Raw genomic sequence first — 17431 nt, 5'->3', positions numbered from 1 at the left:
GTTCAGCAGGAAAAGGAGAGCATAATTCTCTAAGCATAAGATGTGTTGCTCCCTTTTCCTAGTTCATCAGGAGATCTCAGGCACGTACATCAAGAGACAGACCTCGGGATTTGAGGAGTAGAGCAGGAGAGATGGCTGTTTTTCTGACTCTGACGCCCGGCTCCTTCTGTGGGGCCAGGCTTTTTGCTCCCCTGCCCAACCTTTCTCCCTCTCTTGCCAACACTGAGTAGCTTCATAGCTTCTGTTCCCTGGTTGGTCCTGGAAAAGGAGGATATCCTCAGAATGCACAGCTGCCTGGTTGCATTTCTATAAGCTGTTTCTTTCTATACTCGAGGTCAGAAGCAGGGGTACAGAGAGAGAAAGAGTACTGCTGTGGAGCAAATTTAGTTCATGCCACAACTACTCAGCTGTATTCCAGTTCTGCCCTGCCCACTCTTGCCTGGGGGAGACGTCCACCCTGGTGGCTCAGTGCCATCACGAAGTCTGCAGCCCCCAACCTTAGTCTGTAGTCCAAGTCTTTGCTCTCACCTCAAGACCCATATCTTTAACTGTCTCTCTGGCATCTCAAATTCCATACAGGATAGATGAAGAGAGGCATTTAGAATGGGGTTTTCAATTCAATAAATGTTTATTGACTCTCTACTATAAACAAAGCATTGGGAAGCCATTTAGAAAATACAGACTTGGCAAAAATGTGGTGTTGTCCTCAAGGAGCGTGCCTTCATTTGCAAAATGAGGCTCTCTTCATTAAAATGCTATTGTAGAGATATGAGCAAAGTGCCCTGGGACTTCAGAGGAGAGAGCTAGATAATTCTATTTTTTTTGTTTACAACATCTGAAAATTTATTTGAGAAAGCAAAACAAAAAGAGAGTTCCAGAGCTGTGAATATTTAGTCTTTCTCAATATATTAAACTATATTATGGTAATTCCTAACTTTTTTTTTCAGAACTTTTTCCCCCAAATATTTTTTTTTATGGCTTTCTTGATTTTGGTCCCAAATATATGAAAAAGATTTCTTATATGATCTCTTTGCCAAAGACTTACTTAGTTCTAGAAAGACACTACAGGGTTTATTCATTTTGTTTCATAATCTCTGAGCTGAATCTATCTATGATTTTGGAAAAGTCATCTCACTTCCTTGTTTCTTTTTCTTTATCTATAAAATGGGGATAATAATAGGGTTGAGATGAATATTAAATGAGTAGTGCTTAGCATAATCCTTGGATGGTAAAAATGCTCTGTAAGTGGTAGCTTAAAATTAATATAAGTATGATTATTATTTTCATAAAGCTTTTACTTGTAATTATTGTATTCACTTTCATTATTATCAGTTCAGAGGTGAAGCCAATGTAGAACATTAAAAATAAAATGTTGCTTAAATTGACTTTTTCAGAATATTAAGACAGGGAAAAAAATGTGTAAGAAAGAATATACATATGTACTACTGTAGTTCTGATAATAGTGACTTTTTGTAATTTCTTACAGAAACCTAATACGTGAGGTTGTTTTCCTTCTTTTACAGATACAGAAACTTGTTCAACTATCCCAGATCTTGCAAATGAGCAAGGTTATAGTTACTTACTATAAGCTTATTGTCTTTTAACTACTGATTTTCCCCCCCATCAACCAACTTTTCTCATAGGAAGGGGGAAACTGATCATTTGAATCAGCATCCTCTATTACTCACCTGGCATAAACTTCCACTTGACCCAGGCAAGTGATCAGATGACAGTTTATAAGGTTGATTTAAAGACAGCGCTTTGTCTACTGGCTTCCAAAGTCCAGTATGCACAGGCATATATCCTGGACAGTCAGCTTCTGTTGTGCCTGGATTGCAGTCGATTTCATTGATTTTTTTCCAACACAATAGCTTCAAAAGGTTCTTCTGCCCCAAAGTAGCTGATCTTTTCAAATCTTTGCTATTTCTTCTAGGTAAGACTTTCCGATAAGAGGGTAAATGCAATTAACAACTGAAAACTTCAGTTGATGAGAAGATATGCTATAACATGTTGAAGAGGTTCACAGAAACAGACACGTAGAGTTGAGCCACTCTTTGGAGAGATTGCTTTCTCATTTTATAGCCCAGGACACTGGCCCAAAAGACCTACCCAAGGTCACACCATCAGTTAGTTGCAGAGATGGGAAGCCAGGAATCCCAATTTTGATTTATTTCTTTGTAATTGTGTTTTTCGATGTGTGGATATGTACCACCATAGGCAAAATTATTTTCTTTTTCATGAAGGATAATTTTAGGTATGCACAAATAAAGTACAATACCATAGAAGCAGAAGGTTATTCATTCTTTTCTAACCCCCTTTCAATCTTTTGGTTAGGTCAAGGATTTTATACTTTTGCTGTTTTGTCTTTAATCTTTTTTCTGCTAATCTCTTGTGATAACAAGGGAGCAGACCTTAGGCTTAAGTTCATCTTAAAATTTAATAAAAGTGTTTTGTTTTAATAGTATTGATTATTACTCTTACCTTCCATCTATGGCAGGCAATACTGATTTTCCATTTGAAATAGCAAATTTTTCATTTAAAAGAATATAAGCAGATTAGAATGCAGCTACTTTATAAAAATATTAAGTAAGCTTTGTGCAGTGGCAGTATCATAGCCAATTAGGTTTATCTGAAGGTGATTATTGTTAATGAAAATTCTTAAGTAAATAGTAGTGCAGGGTGTAAATCAGAGCAGTACATGGTGGGTTTCACATTGGCAAAAATAATGGTCAACTTGGAATAGTTGGCCTGGGGAATAGTTGATTCTGCTCTTTAGAATGCTCTCAGCCTTTTGAAGATATATGTGGCTGAAATCCTAGTTGCCTTCTTACTCATGTCATGACTTTTTTTTAAGCTTATTTATTTGAGAGAGAGAGAGAATGCACATGCACATGCACGAGTGGGGGAGGGGCAGAGAGAGAAGGAGAGAGAATCCCAAGCAGGCTCTGTGTTGATAGCACAGAGCCTGATGTGGGACTTGAACTCACAAATGGTGAGATCATGACCTGAGCTGAAACCAAGAGTCTGTTGCTTAACTATCTGAGCCATCCAGGTGCCTCCCATGTCATGCCTTTTTAAGGTAGCAACCAGAAAAACAATGATTAGATCTAAAAGGAAAACATAAAAACTACCCATACACCAGATATGAACTCAGACATGTCCACAATTGTATTATATTGGTAGCCTTCCTACAGGCAGAAAAGCTGGACTGGTAGCCAATTTAGTTTTAATATGTAGATAATTTTAAACTGCATGCTGTTGCATTTATTGAGAACAGAAACTGGTTTTATTTGTCAAGGTCTGATGCTTTAAGGTTCTATTTTAGACCTCATTCTTGTCTTATTTTCCCCTTCTAAGAAGTTCTTTAATTTCTCATGATCTTGCTGTTGAACAAGAGGTTGTGAATGAAATGAAAAGGTGGCAAAATGCAGTTTATCTAATATTTTCCCATTATTATCACATTTTAAAGATTAGAATGTATGGAATGAGTGGAATAGGAATGTTAAAATTATTCATCAAATGGAGGTATAGGTAACTTTCCTTTACCTCTAACTTATGTATATCAAGTGAATACACAAAAAGAAAGATATCGATTATACTATTGGATGATTTTCCCATGATCCTTAACAGGTAATCTTCCAGTGTTGCTTAATTTGTTTACCTATTCCTTGAAGCAACGGTTCCTGCTGTCCCCATAACTTAGTTCCTCAAATATCTTATAGCTCTGAAAACCAGTTACTGCTAGCCTGTTATGAACTTGCCTTTCATAAATATCACACAGAACTTACTCATGTCTCTTTCCCGCTGTAGACCCCTTCCACTGACCATCTTTTTTTTTTTTTTTTTTTTTGGAATGTGCTTTCAGTGGAAAATTTATTCCCATTTAGAGGAATCTGAAAAAAAAAAAGGGTGGGGAGTTGGAGTCAGTTTCTGGTGACTTATGGGCAGTTAGAGTCAAATGTTTGAAAAATGGGCTTCTGAATCAGCAGAGATTTTACAAAGTGACTGGTTGAACTGCATACAGAGAAGTAGAGTGCTGAGATGCCAGGAAATAATGCTACTTCTATTGCGTACAGCTAATAAAAAGACTGCATTGCTAAATTCAGGGATAGGAAGGTTAATGATGATACATTCTTTTTTAGTATCAAAGATTAACATGATAACTTGCATATGAAAGTTAATTCAGACACACTGCTAATGGAGGAGGCATACAAAATTAATTTCTACAGCACCTCTTAAATTAGGATCGCTCACTCTTCTCCAGCTGATGCTCTTTGTCCTGGCAATAGCTGCATGCATACTTAGAGGGGGTGCACTTCGGTACCTAGTGGGGCATCTTAGGCCCCTGAGGAATTTGCAGACCGCTGGGTGTGTTCCCTTCAGTCCTTAATCACTGCCAGTCTTCCTCTGGGTGTTTCCCTGTGGGTTGTTACTTGGCAAGGATGTTGGTTTTAATAGTTAATGAGACAGTGGAATTGAGCTGAGATGAGAAGAGGGTGGAAGGTGGGAGAAAGAATGGGAGAAGGGAGGGAATAGCTGCTCTCTCCATGCAGGAGATTCTCAAAGTGGAGTGTAGTATAGCATGTTTGGGTGGCTGCTGTCTTGAATGCTGTCAAGGACCAAGGCTCAGCTGACATAGGAACCCAGGCTGAGATCTGGTGCAATATCTCAGGCAATTTGCTTGACTTCCTCAAACCCTGCAGTGTACACCTGTTGAAGGGAAACGGAAATTACCTACCTGGTAACTGTATATATCCTGGTAACTGTATATATTTAAATTTTAGTGTAATTTACATATAGTGAAATAAATACACAGATCATAGATGTATAGCTCAGTGAATTTTTTACATATGTATCTACCCATGCAATCACCACCCATGTCAAGATACAGTTTATTTTTACTACCTAGGAAGTTACATATAAAAAAAAACCAATAATAGCTTACACTTTTATAGTGCTTACCATGGTCCAGATGTGCCACTCCAAGTGCTTTATACATATTATTTTATTCTTACCATCTTGTGAAGGGAGGTGATCTCATTTTCTCCACTTTATAGAAAAAGAAACAAGGATAGAGAGAGATTCCCACTCTTAATGTCCTCTACTGCTCACTCTGTAGCGCTCATGGTGTGGCTTGGTACTTAGTGCATCAGAGGAATGTCAGTGGAGCCTCCTTCATGGCTGGCATTTCTTTCCATCCCTCCTCCTCATAGTCCAGCTTACCACTGTGCCTTGTCTTGGGCTAGTAGGCTGTGCAAGATGCTCTAGCAGGAGAGTCCTTGGGGGAAAGGGACAGCCTTTAGCTATGTTCCATCCCAGCTTCAACAGTCAGGTACATTGGAGGTTCTCTAGAAATAGTGATTGACTATTGTTGCCAGAAAACCCTGCCCTCCAGCTGCTACTTGGTAAAGTGACGGTGTTGACAAATGTATTGGTTAGATCACCTGGGCAGTTTGGGCTAAACCTGTCCTTGTGATGATCCAAAATTTTCTAATGAAAATCCCTCAAGTTTCTGAGCTCTTTTGAGTTCTCTTGTCCCAACATGTGTCCCCAGCTGTCCTGCTTCAGAGCCCAGGTGTTATTCTTGTCCTCTTCCACCTTGACTTTCTCCTGTTCCTCTTCCTTGTCTTCTGTGTCTTTCCCTTCCTTTTCCTTCTCCTTCCTTTCCTTTCATCATGGTGGTCATGACCATCACCAAATAAACTTTAGTAAGTTGCTGTCTATTAAATACACTATAATTGCCCATTATAAATTCTTTGCAGGAGGCAGCACTGTTCTATGTATCTTCCATATAGCCGAATTAATGCTTACCCATTTGTAGTAGATTATTTTCTGACATACTGAGCCAGCTGTCCCCTTGACATCTCCATTTGAATTCTTGCAAGTACTCCAACTCAAGATTTCTCAAACTGTATTCATTCTGTTCACAAAAAGCTTTTCCTCTTCCATTATTCTGCCAGTCATTTCGAACTAGCCCTCAAATCTTCCTGTGCCTCATTTTTCACTTTTTAAAAAATGTTTATGTATTTTTGAGAGAAAAGAGGGGGGAAAGAGAGAGAGAGACAGACAGAGGATCTGAAATGGGCTTTGTGCTGCCAGCAGAGAGCCCAGGGCAGGGCTCAAACTCACACACCGTGAGATCATGACCTGACCCAGAGTCAGACACCCCTCATTTTTCACTTTCAATCCATCACTAAGGTCTTTGAGTCTTTCTTATATATACATTGAATTTGGTCACTTCTCTCTATCTTTACCACATGCATCCTGGTTCTATATATGTCTGTGCCATTTATGATGCTTAACATTCACTAGACACTCAATAAATATTTGTTCACATGAAAAATAAATGAAGCTGCCATGTAAGGACAAGTGTGCAATCCTGAGCCCTCCTCCATTCGTTGTTTTGATGTTTTGCATGGACACAGGACACAATCAAAGGAATTGAAACCATTAGCTTTTCTCAGGTTCTTTTCAGAGTTAAAATTCCACAGTTTGATGTCAAAAGCAGCTAAACACTACTAAACTTTAATGCAGAACATTAACATTCACTCAGTATGAAAAATTTCTGTAAGAATTTAATTCCAGAAAAAATTGTGTTTCTCTTACAAAATTAGTTCTACCTTAATGGCTAACAAACTCTAGAACTTGGTTGATTGTCTTTATTGCCCTGATAGTTTATCACACATGAGGAGCCCCATTTTATGGACACTTGGAGTCCTTATGTTAACTTTTACATTGGCATATCATCTTCTTTCTTTTTTTTTTTCTTCTTTTTAGAGTAAGGTAGCATGGGAAGGAATACATATAGCGTATAATAAATATATCAACATACCGTGCCCAAAATAAATAATGTCAGTTTCATAGAAGTAAGGTTCAAGGTTCATCAGGAGGGACTGAACATAATTGGAAACAGTGCATTTCATTGTATGTGATTTTTACACTGTTCCCATCAATTGACTGGTTCTTTTCTTTATTATACTTGGACGGCCCCCAGGGTAAAGACCATATATTGTCTTCCCGTAGTACAGAAACAGAAAGCATTACATGTTGGTGACTGATGTTTATTTTGTTTACTTTCTTCTATCTCACACTTAGCCCAGTTTCTTCTTCATTGGCTTCAGAATCCAAACAGATCTCTGATCCTCTCACTAAAATATCAGGCCTAAGCATGTGATTCATTTCTTAAATCACTCTTTAGTTTTGGGCCTTCCAGAGGAGGGCTCATATTGGCTCTGTTGCAGGAATGGGGAAAGGAAGCAGGCAGAACCCTGGCCCCCTCAGGGCTGTCTCTGTTTTCCACCTTCTTAGCTGAGTGCTTTTAGGAAAGAACAGACCAGAGGAGAAAGTCTCCCCATTCCCACTCTTATTTAGCGAGGTTAAAAGCAGTGATTTTCCCCCTCTTCTTTGAAGTTTGTTTCCAATTATTCAGCTTGTTTTAAATATATTATTTAAATATATATTTCTCTGTTTTCCCTTTGTAATGAGCAACACTGGAATTTTAACATGTAGGGCTGTAAATGAGAGGGACCCCACCCTCCTCTTCCCTGGAGCTGTTATGGGGAAGGTAAGAGGAACAGAGAATCAGATGATGATTGGAGACAATTACACAACCATTCCATTTTGCTAATGCTTGAATCCAGGAGAATTTTCTCATTTAATTCTCTGAAATGAAGGGCCCCTCTGTTAGCCTTAAAATGTAAACAAGAGGTTTTTAATGTGCACTTTTCCCAGAAATGGAATGCTGGCTGCTCAATAGTGATCCAAAGCATTGCTGTTGGTTTTTGTTCTTCTTGGTATTTGTACGTTTTACGATGGCAACGATATAGGATTGTTCACAGGCGGCTTGAGGATTGCGGGTAAGTGGCATTATTATTCTAAGGTGCAAACAGAATTGTAAAAGGATGTTCAGCAAAAGCTTGCCCGAGCTCTCCCTTAGTCTATCCACATACTAAAGGGAACATAAAAATCTGAGGTATATATCCCAATCATTTCAATTTATATCCACCTCTTGAAACGCAGTTCTCTGAGTTTGGTGTTTCAGACAGAAGTGCACTTTGTTTGAATGATGCAGGTAATAGCTTCGAATCCATTTTGTTCCGGCATGCCTGGTCCAGGCGTTTTTTGTCAAGTGTAGATGTCAGCTGCAGCTGAAGGAAACGGAAGTTACAACGTGCTTTGCTTTGGACCCCAAAACTTCTGAGGCATAGCATTAGATCCCCATACCTCATCATACTTAATAACTACAACTGAATGTGTATGATGTTTTATTTGGATCCTCTTATGAATTAGGCATTTTAATCCCCATTTTTAGAGGAAGGGAGGTAAAATGATTTGTCTGAGGTCACACAGCCTACCAGTAGTAAGCTGGAACTCAGACCTAAGTCTCTGGACCCTAAATCCAGAGTTCTGTCCACTTCCCCCCCCCCCCAGCCCCTATGACAGTGTGAAGCCAAGGATGGGATGGTCTTGCTGGAAGAGCCATTCAAGGGGAGGAGGGAAAGGGGAAGAATCACACATACAATTCTGCTCCTTAAACACCCCTCTTCCAGCCATAGCTACTGCCACTTAATTTCTTCAAGGATAGCACAGAGTAATAAATATTCCACTAATCCAACACTAAATAGCATTCTGATTCTGAACATTGGTCTCAACGTAGGCAGACAGAGCTCCCTCTCTGAAATCAGCAGACACTTGTTCATTCATCTAACACTTATTAGGATCCTACCGCGTGACAAGCATTGTTCCAGGAACTGTAGGAGACGGACTTGATTGAGATTAGACATCTCGCTCCAGGCTCTCACTGTCTTCTAGGAAAAGGTAGTGAATGCTTTAAAGGTCATGACCACTGTTTGCTAACCAACTGCAGTGAGATGGGTAAGCTCAACCAATTGTTGCTCAATAAATGGTTGGCTGAATTAACAAAATGAAAGTGAATGACTGAACTGAAGGTTAAATCACTGAGTTGATGAATGCTTATTATTGTTTAGGATTCTAGGATCGGAATTTATTTGTTTGATTTGTTTACCTAGGACCACAACCCTTATTAAACCAAAACAAAAAAACAAAACAAAACAAACCATTAAACAAACCAGTCAACCAGGGTCCTGGATTTTCTATTTCAGGCCAGCCTAAGGGAGCTAACAAATTCAAAGGTGGTTTCCTCATGCGGGCAAGATCCAGAAGTTGGGAATAATTGTCCACACTCATGCATGTGTGAGTGAAGTTGGTGGGGCACTGGCATTGGAGTCAGACAGGGCTGTGTTGGAATCTTGCCTTGGTTGGTGTCACACTAGCTAAGTGACCCTGGGTAAGCTTCTTGGAGATCCTATTGTCTCATCTGGAAATTGGGGATGACGCAAGATACTGGAAGAGGTCTTGACAAGGATCAAATGAATTCTTAGTGTGGTGCCTGGCATCCCACAGGAGTTCGACATGGGTTGCATATCTCATATTTGATATTCCCTTCCCCCATTCCCTTTCATTTTCAGTAGATTTCTAGACAAATGGTTTCCACCCTTTCTTAAAACATCGCTGTTATAATGACTCCTATTGCTGAGAAAACTCTGAGTATATGACCACAGATTAGATCAGAAAGAGTTCCTGGTCAAGAGCAGATTGACATTCATGGAGCCAGGGAATTGCTAAGTCTCCAGAGGGCCAGGGGCTGGGTGAAGGGATTAAGGGATCTGTGTGGCATGGTGCAGAAGAGAGGCCGTAGGGCAGGGATGATAAGCCCTGGAGGGGTGTGGGTGCTACTGACTGTTATAATAGGTGTCCTAAGTACTTATAAATTAATTTGAATTCCAGATGTCATCAAAGTGGAATCGAATGGGCACAGGGATGTAAGACATAGCTCTTTGCAGTCAAAAAGCTAACTCGACTCATTTCTCCTCCTGCATGAATTTGAAATGGAGCCTACTACTTTGATGGGACTCTTCCTCTAAAAATGGCCCAGATTATCCAGGTTAGAGGCCACTTGTTTCCACCCCAGGCTTTTTCACTTGCTTCTCCTTCCATTAGCCAGGGTTAGGAGGTGGGCAAGACAGTCTTCTAACAGGCTGAGCTACACTCATCTGGTATGGCGTTGTGAATGTAATTGTTCTAAGCATTAGGGACAAATCAAATTTTGGGTCATGACTCAATTGGCCATAGCTGCACCTTTATTTTCCTAAAAGCACTTTCTATGGAGCTGGATTGTGGTTTAATGAGTGAGCTGGCTGGGAGGAAGCCGGTTAGCAGTGACAGTGAAAATGATCTTGGAAAGTGCAAAGGGGTAAGTGAGAGTGCAGGTACCTGTCAGAACACACCAATTACGTCGTAATAGCTTTCAGAAGGCGTGATGATAGGACACTGCTGCAGCTGCTTCACACCATCTGAGAACTATTGATGGAAATCTTTCATTACTTGCTAGTTGAAGCAATGAAATTGTCTCCGTGATTATGTCCTAATTTGATAAACCCTAAAATGAATCTATTATTCTCTCACTCAATTGTTCAAAATGCATTCAAAAGACACATCAATATAGCACATCTAATCCATCAGGAAGACATTGACGCTGCCCCAAGTCTCTCTGCTTTTGTCTGTCTCTCCTGCCACAAACTGATCAAGGTTTCTTCTTTTCTCCCCATCACTGTTACTGTAAGGAGGCAGGATAGCTTAGTAGATGTGAACATGGGCTCTGGAAGCACATTTCGTAGGTTTAAATTCCAGCTGTGTAATTAGGCAAGTGACTGAACCTCTCTGAACTTGTTTCCTCATCTACCAAATAGGTATAAAGATACACTCTTCACAGAGAGAATGGCTGGTAGATAGTGAGGGCTCAGGGAACATTGGACTCTTCTTCCCCTCCTCAAAAGCCTCCTCAGTGTTCTGCCTTCCTCTCTTGGCCCACCCCCAAGCCTCACTTAAAATACAAAACAAAACAAAAGAAGGGGTGCCTGGGTGGCTCAGTAGTTAAGCGGCTGACTTCAGCTCAGATCGTGATCTTGCGGTTCCTGAGTTCGAGCCCCATGTCAGGCTCCGTGCTGACAGGTCAGAGCCTGGAGCCTGCTTCAAATTCTGTGATTCCTAACTCTATCTCTCCCCTACTCATACTCTACTTCTCAAAAATAAAGAAATGTTTAAAAAAATTTTTTTAAGGGGCACCTGGGTGGCTCAGTCGGTTAAGCCTCCGACTTCGGCTCAGGTCAGATCTCACGTTTGTGAGTTCGAGCCCCGCATCAGGCTCTGTGCTCAGCGCCTGGGGCCTGCTTCTGGTTCTGTGTCTCCTTCTCTCTCTGCCCTTCCCCCTCTCATGCTCTATCTCTCTCTGTATCAAAAATAAATAAAACATTAAAAAAATGTTTTTAACTGAAACAAAACATGTTTATCTCCACCCAACAGTTAAACTCTTTACCATGAGCCGCAGGGCCTGATGAGACCTGGCTCCAGCCAGAGTCTCTAAGTTTGTCCTCTTGTATTTTGCTCCCCATGTTTTATAATCTGGCCACACTCTGTCCACATGATTCCTTTAATGCGTTAAGCAGATTTCTACCCCAGGGCCTTCCCATGCCCTCTCCTCTGCTTGGAATGATCTTTCCTGAGGTCTTTGCAGGCTGTTCCCTTCTCATTGTCAGGTCTCAGCTCAGGGATCTCCCTCTCAGAGAAGCCCGACTGTTTCATATGAAACGGTCCTCTCTGCACACCCAGACTCCCTTTCTCCCATTACCCAGGTAATTGTCTTGCTGTCAGCTATCTGTATTGCCCATTGCAACATCCATTCCCCGGCTCTGTGTCTCCTGTGACCCATGGACGTTTTTATGCACAAGAGCTACAGGAGGACTTTGTCTCCCAGCAGGCATCCCGGCCTCCTTGTTCTGCCCTGAGGCTGTAGGGGCCTGTTTGCCTGTGCACAAAGGGCACTCCCAGTGCCTGTGGCTGTCCATCACCAGGGTTGAAATACCCTAGCCGCTTTGCCCCAGTGGCCCGCTCTGTCCATAGCTCCCTTTCTATGACACTTGACTGCTTTTGCAGCCTGCCTGGCCTGCTTCCCTTCATGGTCCCACTTCTCCACTCCCCTTCCGGCATTTTCTGGAACTTCTAATAAGTAAGTCACCTTTACCCAAACCTCATTTCTGAGTTTGCTCCTGGAGAGTCCAACCTAAGACAATTATTATCCTCTTGAGTTGTTTTTGATACACCGTTAGAATATAACATCCACTAGAACCATGCCTGTTAACAGTAATTATTTATTCTCTCTCTCTCTTTCCCCCTCTCTTCCTTTCTTCCTCCCCCCCCCCACTGCCCGTATATACTAAAAAGTGTAAATAGATATAGGCATATAGACTATCAGAGCTTACAAATTATGTTTATAATCAGTGTGGCATTTTGGGGGCACAAACATACATCCTCTTAAAAATTCCAGCAGTTATGTATCAATCTACCCTTCTTCCCATCACTGTGTTTCTGAATGACAAATGTCAACTTATTATAGGGCATTTTCTTATAGGTTTGGTGCAATGTCATGTTTTATGTTAAATATAAAGGATATGTGGAAGAAGCAATAGGTTGGATTGAACTTCAAGTGAGTATCTACAATAAAGTTTCTGGAAGTACATTTCTTCTTTAGCATTCACCCCTCTAAGGTACCTAAAGACAATTTTTACAGTTGCTGAATTCTGAAATCTCTAAATAGGCTGTGTTTGTTTAGCTGGGAGACATATTTTGGCCCTCAGGGTTCATAAAGTGAAGATATACATCATGGCAGAGGCAGTCTAGAGGGGGAGGGAGAGATGATTCTGGATATTGTAATTAGGTATGAATTCAGGGAAGTAAGGAAAGTGAATCATGAGTTGCTGCTGAAGAATGCGTTGGGGGAAAATGCTACTAGAGTTGTAAAAGGCTTGTAACCTGATCGGGAATATGAAGTTTGTGGGTAGCTATTGATTTCCCAGTGGGTGGAATTACTTTTCTTCATGACACACTGGCTGGAGGAGGAAGGTTGTGAGAACAAATTGCTATCTGTCAGACTAGAACTGTGCACGGAGGGCCCCCTCCATGTCCAGCCTACCCAACCACATGGCCTCTGACACCTGTGAATGCTCCTTGGCCAGACTTCTGTCTGCATTCCACTCAGCCTTGCCCAGGGAGAATTTTGGCTTTCAATTAGGCATCTACTCCATTTGCCAAAAGGGCTGTGGGGAGGACAGGGCAAGGCATGACAACCACAAGCACCTCACCGCCCCCCAAGAGGACTGAACTGAGCTGAATTCACCTTTCAATTCAGGGACTTGGCTAAAGCAGAATTAGTTTCACCTTAAAGCCTGTAAAATATCAGACAGAGTTGAAGAGTCAATTAACCTGAAGCCCTGAGTGAAGGCTGCCACCGGCTGGCTTGGACATGGGGTAACCATGCTGAGGAAGTGGCTAAGGCCCTGAAAAGATACCCTGCTTGTGTTTAATTCTTCTCCCACTGGTGAGAGTGGGGCTCCCGAGTGTTCCCACATCTCTCCTTTCTGTTGGCAGAACAGGGATGTATCTGGGCCCAAAGATCAGCCAGCATGTCCCTAGTGGGGATATATGGTGCCAGTCCCATCTTCATACATTCCATGAAGGCTCTTCCTCACTCCACGTCCACTTTGGGGCTTCTCTTTATGACATTGTCTTATATGCAAAGGCCTCTGCTGATCCTCTCTCAGTTCTGGGATGGGTGCAGGTAGATTGGTGTGGAAGTGGTACTGAAACGCCATCTCTCAGAAAATCTTGTGGTGTACCCTGGAGATGATTTGAATTTAGAATGTGGGATAATTATACCATTTGTTTTCAGCTTCTCATTGGATGGAGGATCTCACTACTCATCCCATTACACGTAAAATAACCAGATAGTGTGTGAACAGTTAAGACAGAAGTATGAGTGCTACAGGATCCCAGAAGAGCATCACCCAAATCATATGTGGGTGTCAGGAATGTTGTCCTAGGGATTTTGGCATCTAAATTAAGACCTAGAAGGCAAGAAAAAGTCAGGTAAAGATGGGTGGGATAAAAGCATTCTGAGCAAAGAAAATAATGTGAAAAAACTAAGAAGCAGGAGAAGGTGAGACCACGTCTAGAACAGTGTGCAAGGTGGACACTGGGCAGGAAGGAAGGGTTAGGTTACAAAGGGCCTACAGCTATACTGAAGGGTTCACAAAACTCACACCGAGGACAGTAGGAAACCACTGAAGAACTTTAAGCAAGGAGACCTGTGATCAGGTTTGAGTTTAGGGGAAATTCCTGCTACTGATATTGGAAGTAGGGAGATGAGTTTGGGAGACTTGGAATGGAGATGGAGAAGGCTGGCTTGTAGGTGGGATGGATATGACTTCATGATGGATTGATGGGTTCAGAGAGAGGAAGCAAGTTTGTTTGGTTGACTGTGTGACTAGGTATCTTCACTCTGAGACAGAGCAGAGGAGGAGCAGAGCTGTAGGGAAGATGGGGAGATCACACGTGGTTCATAGTCGTGCTTCCCTCTAGAGCTGGGGCTGGGGCTGTGGTCACAGATGTAGTTTTGCTCTGATGGATCTCAAGGTGATTTTCCAACATGGGCTAAGCATTTCCATTTCATTCTTTCCACAAGACTAATATTGCAGAGAAGGAGGAGAGGAAAAGAACCTTCTTATTTAAAGTATCCCTGAGTCATGAAATTATTGCAAAAGAATAGCACTCTTTGAGAGAGCTATAGGTTCAGGTTGTAGCACCTTCCATAGGACAAAACTTTCTCCAAGAAGGAAGAAACCAGAGCCCAGAAACATTGCATTGTACTCTGCCATCACTTCAATAAAAGAAAGTGCCTTCCTGTGAAAATACAGGGTTGAATAGCTCTGCACGTTCCTAAGTGCTGGTCCAATTACAATTTGGACTTGTTGCGGAATGGGAGATCTCCCCAGCCTTTGTTAGGCATCGGGTACCCAGGGTGGGTATGCGAGTCTCTGATACTCATTGGCTCTGCCTGTAAAGACTGATTTGAGACTCTGCAACATTTGTCTTTTAAAAACACTTGGGTTTGTTTGCTTGACAATTTAGAAATGCTGCTTCCTGAAGCTTTACAGACTAATATAATTTCACAGCTCCAATTACAAATGAGAAAAATTATTTCATCTCAAAACAGAGGAGCCAGACATTTCTGAGAAATCATGGTTAATGAAAAGACAAAGTAGCTTCTGAAAAACAGACCATGTTATTAATGGCCTCCTCAGCTAAAATTTTGCTGACTCTCAGCACCAGGAGGCTTCGCCTTTTGGGATCGCTGTTTTTGATAATCTGTAAAGTAGGTGACTTTCAGATTGATAAACCACTCTGTCTACTGGGGCCTGGTCTAATGCAAACATGCCCAATGTCTTTCCACCTAGAAAATATATCCTTCTGCCTGCCACTGCCTGTATTTTGTGGGAATTATAGACTTCTGGATGGGGACTTAACAACTATTTAGTTTACTCCTTCATCTGAGTCTTTGAATACCTTCTTGGCACCCCTATCCAGAGGCAGCTACCTACTACTTAAATACTTGTAGGGATGAAGCACTCACTATCAGACCTTTCCATGAGAGTTTACTATTTTAGCTCAATTTGAAATAGAATTTAAAATCTGGTGATTTCCCAAGGAGATCATCATTAATCTCTAAAATCTCCCAATTGGCCTTTTCCCTTGGATTCACATGTTTGTAATGGAGTCTAACTGAGGTATCTCAACTAGAACACCAACAGAGTGAACATTTAAGGTAAAACCTGACCTTTATTACTACACAGATCTGTTGTATGAATATTCCTAGCAGGTTGCCACTCCCAGGAAGTGAAGGCCCTGGGTTTTGTCTTGTCTACTCATGTCCGGCTCTTATTTCTGTTGGCCCTGTAGCTGCATATATGCACATACAGTTCTTTTACACACATATGTATGGAATAAAAGAACTGTTTTCCTCTGGGGAGCAGGTATTGTGGGAGGGACTAGAATTGTGAAGGATGTTGTAAGGAAATCTTAACCTAATCTTTAATATTTAAATTTTTTACAAGGAGAATGTATTTATGAATTATTTATTTAATGAAAAATTATCCAAGAAATAATGAAAGAAAGAAAAAGAAACTAAAGAATGAGGATGCTCAAATGCTTCTGAATGTCCTTCATTCCAGAATGTCGGGACATTCTGCTTCCTGTCATCACCAAAGAACTGAAGGAGCTGCTGGAGCAGAAGGATGAGATGCAGCACCAGGTCCAAGAGAAGAAGTACTGTGTCGAATTGCTCAACAGCATTTTGGAGGTCCTCAGCTGTCAGGATGCGGTGAGTCCTCATGATGATGTAGATGTCCTGGACTCAGACTAGCACTGAGCTGATTAAGCTCTAAAATATTGATGCTGATGAATAGCAGTTGAAGACTAAAGATAAAAGTCAATGGCTTGCTCAGCGGGCCTACTTTTCCAGTGAGTAACCCCCATGGCTGTGAAAGATCGCTTGGGGCCTGGAGTTAAACATGTAGCATTATGTCACCATATTTCTTCTTGGACAGGTTTTCTCAGAGTGTATGTATGGACATATTGCAGACTTTTTGGATGACTTGTCCATTTACTAAAACTCTTGTCTGCAGAGGTGGGAAGGTGAGTTTCCTAGGCCTACATAGTCAAGAAAACCCCCTTATTTGTTTTCTTAGCTGATTTACTTTGGTTTTGTTTCTTTAGTTATCTCCTACAATGGCAAAAATGGTTAAGGCTCTTTCTGGATGAGCAGAGTGCTCAGGGCGAGGAGTAGGATGGTGATAGGGAGGTGGCTATGGCAGTGAAGCCAAGGTTTATTTGGTAGACATCCTTCAGAGATTAGTCAGGGATGGCATCAAAAGGAAAGTTTCAGGGGAGTAAGTAGAGGGCCTCCAAAGGGCAGAGTCTGCAGAAGAGGGATTGGTGATAACAGTAAAGATGGAGAGATAAACTAGAATTCTTAAGATTTGGAAGAAAGGGAAAGTTCTTGATTTAACTCACATTCATCTGGCAGCCTCACCTTGTCTTTGAGTAATGTCCAAGAGGTCTCTTTTCCTAGTTGGGCTGGTTTCAGAAGACTGGGTAGACTTAAACAACAGAATATTTTCTAAGTATTGCTGTAAACATTCCTTTCCACCCCTTCTCTTCCCTAGAAAATGCTCAGAGAAGGCCTTTCTAGATGTACTGTATCTATGATTAACTATAGTTAGAAAACACTGCAAAACATCATTTCTCTACTGCTTATATCCCATAGTCAACCAGGATTATCAACTTCCCTATGTCTATTGTCCTTTCCATGTTTGCCATCCTAATTAAGTTTCTTATCTCATTACCAGATAAGTACAGTAGCTTGATTGATTGACTCACTCATAAATGTATATGATATACCAGCTGTGTGCCACACATTGAGAACATACAAGCTCTCTCTCTTTCCTTAAGAAAATCTATG

General features: G+C 41.3%; 1 protein-coding gene across 1 annotated transcript in view; it reads left to right on the top strand.

Moving 5' to 3' along the window:
- DOCK2 (dedicator of cytokinesis 2) overlaps positions 1-17431 on the top strand; it is a 404233-nt gene that overhangs the window by 134617 nt on the left and 252185 nt on the right. Inside the window, exon 26 of the mRNA XM_029942884.1 lies at positions 16143-16291. Coding sequence (XP_029798744.1) covers positions 16143-16291 — 149 coding nt within the window. The remainder of the gene's footprint in view (positions 1-16142; positions 16292-17431) is intronic.

Source organism: Suricata suricatta, chromosome 6, assembly GCF_006229205.1.
Source record: "Suricata suricatta isolate VVHF042 chromosome 6, meerkat_22Aug2017_6uvM2_HiC, whole genome shotgun sequence".
In the NCBI taxonomy this organism is placed as follows: Eukaryota; Metazoa; Chordata; class Mammalia; order Carnivora; family Herpestidae; genus Suricata; species Suricata suricatta.
This window is presented reverse-complemented; position numbering and strand designations above follow the sequence as displayed.